This window comes from Chanodichthys erythropterus, chromosome 1, assembly GCF_024489055.1.
Source record: "Chanodichthys erythropterus isolate Z2021 chromosome 1, ASM2448905v1, whole genome shotgun sequence".
NCBI lineage: Eukaryota > Metazoa > Chordata > Actinopteri > Cypriniformes > Xenocyprididae > Chanodichthys > Chanodichthys erythropterus.
In genome coordinates this window covers 2,555,209-2,568,044 of record NC_090221.1, presented here as the reverse complement: position 1 = coordinate 2,568,044, position 12,836 = coordinate 2,555,209, and the positions used below count along the sequence as shown (strand labels likewise).

At 34.9% G+C, this 12,836-nt stretch overlaps 1 protein-coding gene across 2 annotated transcripts in view; it reads right to left on the bottom strand.

Moving 5' to 3' along the window:
* The window catches only part of smyd5 (SMYD family member 5), a 17,280-nt gene extending 5,528 nt beyond the window's left edge, over positions 1–11,752 (bottom strand). Inside the window, exons 1-12 of one of the 2 annotated variants that reach the window (XR_010892134.1) lie at positions 11,579–11,752; positions 11,188–11,296; positions 10,007–10,146; positions 8,328–8,449; positions 5,591–5,660; positions 5,373–5,477; positions 5,221–5,283; positions 3,422–3,492; positions 3,234–3,340; positions 2,949–3,005; positions 2,601–2,783; positions 1,214–1,284 (exon numbers count right to left, since the gene is read on the bottom strand). Coding sequence is in view for 1 of the 2 variants with exons in the window: in XM_067364624.1 (XP_067220725.1) it covers positions 1,214–1,284; positions 2,689–2,783; positions 2,949–3,005; positions 3,234–3,340; positions 3,422–3,492; positions 5,221–5,283; positions 5,373–5,477; positions 5,591–5,660; positions 8,328–8,449; positions 10,007–10,146; positions 11,188–11,296; positions 11,579–11,671 (1,103 nt within the window). In the remaining variant the exon portion in view is untranslated. The remainder of the gene's footprint in view (positions 1–1,213; positions 1,285–2,600; positions 2,784–2,948; positions 3,006–3,233; positions 3,341–3,421; positions 3,493–5,220; positions 5,284–5,372; positions 5,478–5,590; positions 5,661–8,327; positions 8,450–10,006; positions 10,147–11,187; positions 11,297–11,578) is intronic. The other variant, XM_067364624.1, reaches the window with a different exon arrangement.
* Between the last annotated feature and the right edge of the window lie 1,084 nt (positions 11,753–12,836).

Sequence of the window (12,836 nt, the reverse complement as noted above, 5' to 3'; positions counted from 1 at the left end):
GCAACCAAATCAACCTAATCAAGCAACCAAATCAACCTAATCAAGCAACCAACCAAATCAAGCAACCAAATCAAGCAACCAAATCAAGCAACCAAATCAAGCAAATCAACCAACCAAATCAAACAACCAACTCAACCAAATCAAGCAATCAAGCAACCAAATCAAGCAATCAACTCAACCAAATCAATCAACCAACCAAATCAAGCAACCAACTCAACCAAATCAAGCAATCAACTCAACCAAATCAAGCAACCAACCAACCAAATCAAGCAACCAACCAACCAACCAACCAACCAAATCAATCAACCAACCAAATCAAACAACCAACTCAACCAAATCAAGCAATCAACTCAACCAAATCAAGCAATCAACCAACCAACCAACCAACCAACCAACCAACTCAACCAACCCAAGCAATCAACCAAATCAAGCAACCAACCAACCAACCAAATCAACCAATCAACCAACCAACCAAATCAAGCAACCAACCAACCAACCAAATCAAGCAATCAACCAACCAATCAACCAACCAAATCAAGCAACCAAATCAAGCAACCAAATCAAGCAACCAAATCAACCAACCATCCATCCATCTGGGTTTGGATGCTGAATATATATATATATATATATATATATATATATATATATAAAAATTAAGCACCATTAATCATTAAACTCAAGTTGAAGATCTGCTATTTGAGCTTTCAATAAACCAACCAACTAAACAAATCAACCATCCATCCATCCATCCAGGTTTGGATGCTGAATATATATAAAAATTAAGCACCATTAATCATTAAACTCAAGTTGAAGATCTGCTATTTGGGCTTTCAATCAACCCTTATTCCATAATAAGTAAAGATAAATACTATCCTTCAGATCCAAGGGGGTCCGTCTCTAATCTTCACTTCACAGCCAAGAAGGTCAGCAGCTCTTTTCAAGGTGAAGTTAGACTTTTCACAGGAATAAAGTGAATATAGATTAAGTGGGATTTCCGAACAAACCCTCATTGGTCATCCAGGCGGTATAGCTGCTGCGATTGACAGGTAAATGATCAATAGGTGAGCAGGGCCCAGCAGCAAGCCAACAGCGCCTGTGGTTTATCCAGGCCGAGAGCGGCTGCCAGGGACCAAGGCCATTGATCCTCTCTGGAGGTGGACTCAGCTGGGCAGTTTCACAGAGAATGCTTAAACAAGGGATTGCATTCGTTTACCTCAAGATCTTGTGCCGGCTATGACGACTCCTGTCTCTCTGGCAGCAGTCCAGGTAGCTGATACAAATTTCCTACAGAAAGAATGAGAGAAATTCATGAACTCAGCAACTCTGTTTGTTTTATTTAGTTGTGTTTTCTTATTATAATTTTTTTTTTAATATTATGACTAGGAATTGAGTTATACAGCAGTAAGCCTTTTGAACTGATTTCCATTTTATAAATTGGTTTCACACTTATGTACAATAGAAAACTTTTTCTTAAAAGTCAGTAAAGTGTCATTTTTTTTCTACACGCTCAGTAACAATTTGGGTCACAACCAGACCAAAATTTTAATCATTATTCATAGCATTCATTTATTCTCTTTTGTCCTTTCTGGAGGCTGACAGACCCTCAATATGCACTTATTATATGGAAATACACCCCGTTCAAAAGTCTAAAATAACCGTTTTCTATTTTAATATATGATGTAATTTATTTCTGTGATCAAAGCTGAATTTTCAGCATCATTGCTCCAGTCTTCAGTGTCACATGATCCTTCAGAAATCATTCTGGTATGATGATTTGCTGCTCAAGAAACATTTCTGATTATTATCAATGTTGAAAAAATTTAGATTTTTGTGGAAGCTGATACATTTAATTTTTTAGGATTCTTTGATGAATAGAAAGTTCTAAAGAACAGCATTTATTTGAAATAGAATCTTTTGTAACCTTTTAAATGCCACTTTTGATCAGTTTAATGCATCCTTTCTGAATGAAATGTACAATTTTTTGATGAATAGAAAGAACAGCATTTATCTGAAATGGAAAGATTTTCTAACATTATACACTAACGTTTAAAAGTTTGTTTGTTTTTTTGAAAAATTAAAGAAATTAATATGTTTATTCAGCAAGGATGCATTAAATTCATCAAAAGTGACAGTAAAGACATTTATAATGTTACAAACGTTTGGAATGACATGGCGACATTTAATTCTACTTCCTAGCAATTACACATCCTGTTTGCAACCTCACCTAAAAAATATTAAGTTTAGGAACTGAACTGGAATTTAAAAAGCATTGATTGGTGCACAAATCTGCTTGGCCATAAGGTGAAAAACATGATGAGGAAAAAATGCCATAAAACAAAGCAAATGAAATAAATTTGGCTTTAGGTAACCCTATAAAAATTCATAAAGCTCAACACTGAAAGCTATTACAAACTCATGACGAGCTGTCATCCACTGGCTAATATGACTGAGATAAACAAACCTATGAAATAAGTCTGTGCGACGTGAACAGTAGCGTTCTCCCTCTCTAGCACGAGCGCAGGCAGATGTAGGCCTTTTCAATCTATCTGACAAGCTGCCAAAACTGCTCCAATCTTCAGAGTCTAGACTGTAATTCCTACCGACAACGAAACACTCAAGGCTTTAGAATATTACGACCCTCCCTCCGAGCATCAGATTAGCATCTATTATCCAACATCCTCCTCTGACCTCTCCAGGGCTGATGTCACTGAGGGCGCTGAGGTGAAGGAGGAAGTTGTTTTCGGGGAAAGACGCCTCCGCATTGGGAACGCAGCTGTGATTACCTGTACAACAAGAGGAAATGGGTAATAAATCTTCACTTATTTTAGCAGAGCAAGAAGACAGGCCTCATTTGTTAAGCTGACCTGATTTTTGCTACTCAAAGTCAACTGTGTGTGAAATTATCGCAAACTAAAAGACATGCCAATATGAATAAAGACGATTCTCACAAGAGCTTTGCAGAAGGAAAAGTCCAGAGCCCTCGCAGTTGAGGAAATCACCGGTTTCTGTAACAGAAAGAATGATCTATGAAAGCCGTTTATTTCACACTTTTGCTCAAAACAATAATATTGTACACAGATCGATGGGCGTCTAAGTGGTAAAATGTGTGTTTCTGTCTCAAACGCTCTTGATAAAGTAGAGGTTCAATCTGTGCAGGTATACAGATCAATGTGTGAGCATGTTTGTGAGGGTCGAAGCTCTAGAAACAGGTGGGAGACTAAGAGAAAAATGACCTTTGTCGATGTCCTTGTACAACTGGTCGATAAAAGCATCCAGTTGCTCCCTCTGCTGGCTGGGGAGCTCCAGTGCATCACATGCATGAACCCACTGACTCAGAGAACTGCAGACACATCAGATCAGAATCACGTGGATTTACTGGATACATCTCTCTAGGGTGAAGCAGTGATTGTTTGTATATTACCTGGTGCCAATACCCTGACCGTTAGTCCCAACGAGTGAAAACAGAGAGCGAAATCCTTCAGGAGTGAACCACTGTAATACAAAATAAATGAATTTTACTAACATCGGCCCTATCCTTGATTCAGTGCATTCAGTGGGCTTCACAGGGATGAGAAGTAGAGACACGCAGATTTCACTGGCCAGTGTTTGAGATGCGTAGTGCCAGTGTATCGTGCAACCCTAGATCATATTGTTAGTAGTAGTAGAATTATAAGTATTATTATATTAAAAGATTTACAGAAACACTGAATGATCAACGTCTCAAGCACCACTAGCCATAAGTTCTGTTAAAATGAGAAATATGCATTTGTACATTTTCATTCATACATGTATTCTACGTTTTACTTCTAATTAAGTTCTTCTATCATTAAAAAATGTTTGATTGACTGATGTTAAAAATGTAGTTGTTTTACATTCAGATCATATGAATGTATCTTAAAAATAAAAAACTGTGCCATATTATATTATATTATATTATATTATATTATATTATATTATATTATATTATATTATATTATATTATATTATATTATATTATATTATATTATGCCGTTCAAAAGTTTGGGATCAGTTCGATTTTTTTTTATGTTTTTGAAAGTTTTTTTTTATGTTTTTGAAAGAAGTCTCTTTTTCTCACCAAGACTGCATTTATTTGATCAAAAATACAGTAAAAAAAATAAATAAAATAATAATATTGTGAAATATTCTTACAATTTAAAAGAGCTCTTTTCTATGTGAATATATAGTAAACTGTAATTTATTCCTGTGATCAAAGCTGAATTTTCAGCATCGTTACTCCAGTCTTCAGTGTCACATGATCCTTCAGAAATCATTCTAATATGATGATTTGATGCTCAAGAAACATTTATGATTATTATCAATGTTGAATAAATTCATATTTTTGTGGAAGCTGATACATTTGATTTTTTAGGATTCTTTGATGAATAGAAAGTTCTAAAGAACAGCATTTATTTGAAATAGAATCTTTTGTAACCTTTTAAATGCCACTTTTGATCAGTTTAATGCATCTTTTCTGAATGAAATGTACAATTTTTTTATTAATTCGAAAAAAAAACAGCATTTATCTGAAATAGAAAGATTTTCTAACATTATACACTAACGTTCAAAAGTTTGGGGTCAGTAAGAATTTTTTTTGTTTTTGAAATTTAAATTTTATTCAATAAGAATGCATTAAATTAATCTAAAGTGACAATAAAGACATTTATAATGTTACAAAGGACAATTTAAGATAAATGCCTTTGTTTTTAACTTTATATTCATCAAATAGTCCTGAAATAAAATAGAATACAACTGATAATAATAGTAGTAATCATAAATGTTTCTTGAGCAGCAAATCATCATATCAGAATGATTTCTGAAGGATCATGTGACACTGAAGACTGGAGTAATGATGCTGAAAATTCAGCTTTGATCACAGAAATAAATTACATTTAAAAATATATTCACAAAGAAAACAGATATTTTAAATTGTAATAATATTTCACAATATTACTGTTTTTACTGTATTTTTGATCAAATAAATGCAGCTTTGATGAGCGGAAGAATTAAAAAAATCTTACAGACCCCAAACTTTTGAACGGCAAAAGTTACTGCGTCAAGTAAATTAAAAAATGTACAAGCCAATGGTGATTCTATTGCCAAGGTGTTAATAGCGGGTTGGTAGTGTATGTTTAATTTTTGTATGACCCTTTTGTTTTTTATTAAATCAAAGACAGACGGACGGCAGAGACGATGTCTGACCTGACTGAGACGATCTTCGTACATCGCTGTGGTAAACAAATTACGCAGCAAGGCCAGCTGTCCCTGATAAAAGGAACAACAACATATTTTGGGGCACATAATATTAATTTACATCACTTATTTGTCTCTACTATGAAGATTTTACTATTTACCTGAAACTTCTCTCCCAACAATTTATGAACTATTTCCTCCTCTTCATTTGCTGTGCGACTACAAAAACTAGAGAACAACCTCTGCCAGCGTCCCTTATCTTGAGCCTGAAACAACAGCAAACACAGTTTTTGATTGTTAGCTGTTAAGTTCACACTTGTGACATATAATTTTATGCAAACAATCGTCTTATTCAGACCAATAAATAAAAAATAATAACCTGCTTGACGGTGGCCACCATCCTCGCCATGATCATGATACTGGAGGTTTCTGGAGGGTAGTGCACACTCCTGGATAATATGGAGAAACAATTTAAAGCAAGAGCAGTCATTTAATTCAAGGCTGGCACGTCTATGCACCAACAGCCTTCAAACCAAAGCAATCAATGACTGACAAAGCAAGGACTGCATTATACTTTCAGTATGGGTCGGGTATCATTTGAATTTTAATGATTCTGACTCTGCTTATCGATTCTGATTCTTATCGATTCCAATAAGGTAAAAAAAAAAAAAACCTTGGATATCATTCCCATTTATTCTAAGTCTACATTTCATTGTAGATGAATATCATGAACAAAAAACACTTACACAAGGAACTTTTGGCTATGGTTTAAAAATATCACAGCAAAAACAACTACAAGCCTATCTAATAAGCATTATTAAAGACAAGTAAACACTCAGTAATTAAAAAAGAACAAATAATCAATTTAGCAATTGCACAAATAAATAGACAATGAAATAAACATTGTCAGGTATTCAGGTACAGAACTGCAATCAAATGTAAAATAACACTGCATTTCATAAATAAAATATATATCAAGAATATAGTTATTCAGTCAAGCACAGTATTGTCTATTGTTGTTTGATATTATAGAGACGGCAGCAGGAATATTAGGCTGCTGTCACTTTAAGAGCTGCACCGATCCAATATACTGATACACTTGTGTTTTCTTTCTCAACTGTTTACACTCAATTAAAGGCACAATATGTAATTTTCACCACTAGAGGTCGCTCATTCAAAACAAAGACATAGCTTGATGATGCCTTGATTTAGTGGAATCATGGGAGATGTTGTCTTCACGTCTACAGCCGTGAAAAAGAATCTTACGAGACAGTCATGGATGAGCTAATGTATTAAAAGATTTATTAACATTACTGTAGTATGAAGCAGGGTGTGGCTGAACGAGGCCGCTGGAGCGATTGCTAATGAGAGACGAGAGCACTGGGACTTTTATTATGCCACAGTCACTGCTTCCTCTTCTTCCGGTCAAGCGTATGTGGGGTAAAGCAGCACTGTTTATCATATTAGATACATTTGTGTGTTGAAAGTTGTTATAGTGCTATTCTGTGTTCACTCGGCGGCAGCTATGGGACACTTGATGCACGCTGCAGTAAAATACATCGATATTAGTCATGGTAAAACATGGTATTTGCAGTAAATCAAGAAAAGGAGATTTTAAAAAAATAGGTCTAGGATTAAACGTTTTGAGATATATAGCATTTTTAGTTTTAGCATTCGATTAATGTTTTTAAAGTCACCTTTCTAATAAAACACATAATATATTAAAGCGTCTTTTGTGTTTCCATGGTTTCTACAAAATAAAACTGGAAATCGAGGTTAACACAGGTATGATGTCATTGATAAGTGACACATGGATATGGTCTGTGTCCTGTAGGGCTGGGTAAAGAATATTCGATTAGTCTAGTCTGTTTTCAGTTGATGAATGAGCAGAATATGTAGCTCCTCCCATCCAATAAATCACAATAATCTTTGTTACTTTTGATTTGAAGCAAAGTCTCAGATTTCAAATGACGTCCATCTTATTATGAGATTCAAAAAATAAATGTCGTTTTGGCGCTGTTAAATGTGGCGTGACGGATCGCTTTAGCGCCTCGGTTAAAGAGAAGCATGTGATCATCCTCTCCTCCGCTTTAATTCCAGTTACAGCGAAATAAACATGCATGAACATCTGAAGGTAAGTTAAAATATACAGTACAACTTACTGAAATCCGTATCATGTCTCGTGTAATCGCTCAATCAGTGTTTCAACCTCGGAAAGACGTCAATAAAACAGCTTCAATGTCACGTGACGTCACATTTACCTCAGAAAAATATATTCAGTGACCATAAACTCATTAGTCAGCTAGAAAAGTGAACTCTAGAAAGATAAATATAGCTATGCACCGTTACATATTCATTATAATTTTTAATGTTCTTCAATATTTAATGCATGTTTGAATTAATCAGCCACGATTTAAATGTTTATATTTCAAAAAAACGAATTGGAGTAGAAATATGATTATGTAATTCTAAACTTTATTTATAATAAAAACATCATTGAGTGTAATTGAAGCATTTGTGTATAAATAAGTTAATTTAAACTTCAATATTATTATAGTAGCACCAGCTGACTCTCATGTGTAGATTTTTTTTCCTCTAGAAAATTTGGCATATACTGTAACTGATCCAAAATAATCGATATCGAATCGAAAGCATGTGAATAGAAATCGAATCAAATCGTGAAAATTGTGTCAATACCCACCCCTAGTGTCCTGGTTAAAATTGCTTATTTTTCTGAATTTCAAAACATTGTTGGAAACATTTGGGATTATGTAAGTACTCGAGTCAACAAAATATATAACATTGTTCTAGTGGTTTTTGGATATTTTGATCCAAAAATCTTGTGCCTTTAAGACATAATATATTTATATATAATAATATTTTGACATATTTTGTGTGTATTTGTCAGCTGAAGTGTAAAAAGATGCAGAAGAGAAGCATCACACTATTCAGTATGAGAGGTTGCTTTCTGCACAAAAGAACAAAACTTTGCATTTGAATGGTTTAAAAATCACATTAAATGTGCAAGCAGGAACCGATAAGCAGAATCGAAATGCATGTTACTTGTCAAATCACCGGTTCTCGATACCCATCCCTATATATGAGTGAGCATTTACCTCCATGCATCCTGCAGCTTGTTGATTGGGTGATCTGGATCATCATGGGAGGGGCCGAGACACAGGAACTTGTGGTACTGCTCCCATGCAGCCTGCCGGCACTCGGCACTGCAGTACATGACCTGAAGATAACGCATATGAAGAGCATTCAGGGATGAGTCACACAGACACTGCTTTGATAGGCTCTGTTTGAAGCACTTGTGCTAAACTATTCAATTATTTTTGGGAGGGATTTGTACTTTACACAAGAGCTATTGAAAATGAACACATGCACTCTAAAATATTCAATGGAGAAACATACTTTTGTACATATTTTGCAAGTCATCATGACTTAAAAATGTCCTAACGATTGCTAAAAAACAGCACTTTTTAGTGAACAACATAATTGGTCAGACTTCCTTGTGAAGTGACATCCCATCAGCCACCACACGTCTTTCATATAAAGTAACTATTTTTAGCTCTATAAAGCATATTTGATACAATGCATGACGTTCTAAGGCATCTAAATGATCAGTGTGATTAAAACAGTGTGTATTTTAGTATAATTGCAAACATCTTTTACTGCGAAATCTCTGATTTTTACTGCATAAACCCAATAACTTTTATATTGTTAGTAATATTTCAAGATGAACATTTATTGGACTGAATCAACTTATGTTTATTTGATTATACAAACATTAAAAAAAAAAAATCATGTTAAAATATGATGCATCAGGCTTTTGAGCAGTATTGGCTAAGTTACTCTAAAAAGTAATTACAAGCTACTAATTACATCTTTAAAAGTGAAATTACTGTACTAATTACTGTCTCTTAGTAATTACTTTCTAAATCCCATTTCAACCTCGACCAGTTGAACAATGCCTGGATAGACATGAAACTGCTCTCAAATTTTTTCAAATAAATAATATAAATTGTTCTTGAACTGATCAAAGTATTTAAAAGGAGGTTACATTAAAAACATACGTTTTAACATTAGACATTAAAGTAGATGCACGCAAGTTACACACACTCAAAGTTGGGAAAAATAATATTTTTGCACTCAAATTGGAATGTTCTATGCAAAGATATTCCTCTTTAAAAGAAAAAGTAACATCTGTATGCAAAGTGACCCACATTTGGTTTTTGACCACTGAAAATGTGAAATTTACTCATGGAGCCACATTAAGATCTCCATATCTCTGGGACTGAACCATCGAGGACCCTTAAAATGAAGATACCAAAAGGAAAGTTTGTTAGGAATCAAAATCTAAAAGGATATTAAGATATTTTTAATACTTGTAGAGTTACAGGCATGCAAACTTGAGGCAAAAACACACAAGAAGTGCTTTTTCCCCATTTTCAAAGTCTTACTGTTGGCATATAATGAAACAAAGATTGCTAAAGTCAAAAGATTTTATTAATAGACCTACCAATCTCTGTGTAAAAATTAAATTATGATGCTGCTATCTTTCTAAAGTCATTTTTACACCCCTCGAATTTGGCTCCAAATCTCAGGTAAAATAGTGGATTATTCAGTAAATATACATCTGTGACATTTAATATTTTGCTTTTCATCACTATTTATATTTGTCTTTCTACAGAAAAACATTAACAAAATCAAAAAATTGAGCTGGGGACCTCTGGTTTGACCTTACAGATCACATTAAGAATACATGGGAACACATTAACATCAAGTGTACCTGACACTGTGGGCAGGCCTGGTGTCGGTCAGGTCGCACCTTACACAGCTCCGGGTGAGGCAGACTCAGCGCTGGAAGACCACTCAACCTCCTGGCGTTCTCCTCTGCTGTCTCCAGAGCACGCAGACAGTACTCACATGCTGAATACAGGAAGAAGAAAATATACCGGGTACAGGGACACACCAACAACCACATCAAAATGATAAATACAGGAGTTGGGCAATGAAGCTGACACACTGGCCAATGTAGTGCTGGAGGTTTCACAATTGGTTCAAAGTCAGAGTTGGGGGAAAAAATGTGTCTATTTCCACAAATTTTGTATGTATGCAAATTGTATAATATCCAAGGTACACATTTATAATAAACATGCATGAACATCTGAAGGTATGTTAAAATATACAGTATATTTTAACATACCTTCAGATGTTCATGTTTATTTCGCTGGTATTAAAGCGGAGGAGAGGATGATCACATGCTTCTCTTTAACTGAGGCGCTAAAGCAATCCGTCACGCCACATTAAACAGCGCCAAAACGCTATTTATTTTTTGAATCTCATAATAAGATGGACGTCATTTGAAATCTGAGACTTTGCTTCAAATCAAAAGTAACAAAGCACAAAGATTATTGTGATTTATTGGATGGGAGGCGCTACATATTCTGCTCATTCATCAACTGAAAACAGACTAGACTAATCGATTCTTGAGATTTAAGAATTGATATCGGTTCGTAAAATTGAGAATCTATTAAAATCGAGAAATCAATATTTTTTACCCAGCCCTAGTCTAAGACAATGGACTCAAACACACACTGTTTCGGTAGTGACATGCAAATGCGGTACACATTTTATTTCACTTGTTAAAAAAAATAAATAATTAAAAATATATTTTTAAAAACAGCATGGAAAAAAAATGCAAAAATGATCATGTTCACAAGTTGAAATTTAGGGGTCAGGGTTCGGGACAGACACCTCCCAATTGAAAGTACCCAATAAATGATGATTTTATATATATTAATCTTACTGATATCATAAACATCTAAAATTTTAATATTTAAATGCTTTTTAAATGTGTTTTTGCTTGTAGAACAGCCGTTTGCACCATGTTTCCGTAGTGACAAATCTGAATAATGAGGTCATTCATCACCAATATATGATCAGGAACATCTGGATCCATGCACTCACCTCTGTATTTGTACAAGGCATTCCACAAGAACTGAGATGAGACTAGAGGCTGCTCAATGAAAATAGTGTCACCCTTTTTGAACGACCTTTTGGCGAATAATCCTTTGCCCTGGAAAAACATGATCAGATCATTACAAATTAACACATGCTGCTGTCTGGATCATGAGATGGGAGAACACCATTTAAAACGCATGTCCTCATATATGTCTCCATTTTAGATTATATGATTATTTGTCACAGTTTGCACAGTGTTTTAGGTTCTGGCATCATAAGCCGGCTGACGTGGGAGGGGTGCGAGCTCCATAATCAAAGCTAAACCTCTTAAGAAAACATGACTGAACTGGATTTTTGGAGGAGGACGCATCTCTATAGTGGCACTACTGCTGCATACCTTGACATTATCGATAAATCGGACCTCCACGAAATTACTAGCTTTGACAGGATCCACGCAGCGAGAAAACATGTCTTCTACGGGGGCCGCCATGTTGGATATTTACATATCGACCTCTAACCCCTCGGATTGACCAATAGTGTGCGTGTGATAAATCTCCTTTCACTCCACCGTGTTTAGATATATATTTATTCTGGATGAAAATATCGCTCTGCCTGTTATAAGCATATATGCTACGCTTAAAAGATGAAATATGTTCTGGTTCTTCTTGATAAAAACGTAAAAATGGAAGGCGGGGCGAGTCAACTGGTAACTAGTGACGTCAGATTCGTGAATGAATCGTTTTTCTGAGTCGAATCTCGGGATGTTTATTGAACATAAACAAGGTTTTAATGAATTACGTGCAAAAACCCTTTCAGAGTGATCTAAATTAATGTAAATGTAAATTAAGGTTCAAAAACACGATATTTTTACGAGCTGAATCTTACAATGAGGAGAAAAAATATATATATTTTTAAATTATTATCATTATTTCACTCTAATGCTAAAACTGGATGCTAAAATGCTAAAACAAACCCGAATATCAAGATATTTAGCCCCTGAATAGCTCATTTTACCAGGGGAACCCTGCCAAAAATGCGAATTTTACTCCCTGGAACTTGATTTTTACCTGGGGACCCCGTGAAACGCCATTGGGCTAGTTTTGAGTAGTAATTGGTCGGGCTTTGTTATGAAAATCTGGCAACCCTGCTCTATCGTGAATGGTCCGTCTCTGCTTGTTTGCAATGCAAAGCTAAATAAAGAATTGTTTGATTGAGGAATAGAGAAGAGTGTCTTTAGTCTAGCACTTGTCATTGAGTCATCATGAATACTGCTTTAAACAGTCTGCATGCAGCGAATGAGAGAATTAAAGGGTTAGTTCACCCAAAAATGAAAATAATGTCATTAATTACTCACCCTCATGCCGTTTCACACCCTTAAGACCTTCGTTAATCTTCGGAACACAAATTAAGATATTTTTGATGAAATTCGATGGCTCAGTGAGGTCTGCATAGCCAGCAATGACATTTCCTCTCTCAAGATCCATTAATGTACTAAAAACATATTTAAATCAGTTCATGTGAGTACAGTGGTTCAATATTAATATTATAAAATATTTTTGGTGCGCCAAAAAAAAAATAAAATAACGACTTATTTAGTGATGGCCGATTTCAAAACACTGCTTCAGGAAGAGCATTATGAATCTTTTGTGTCGAAT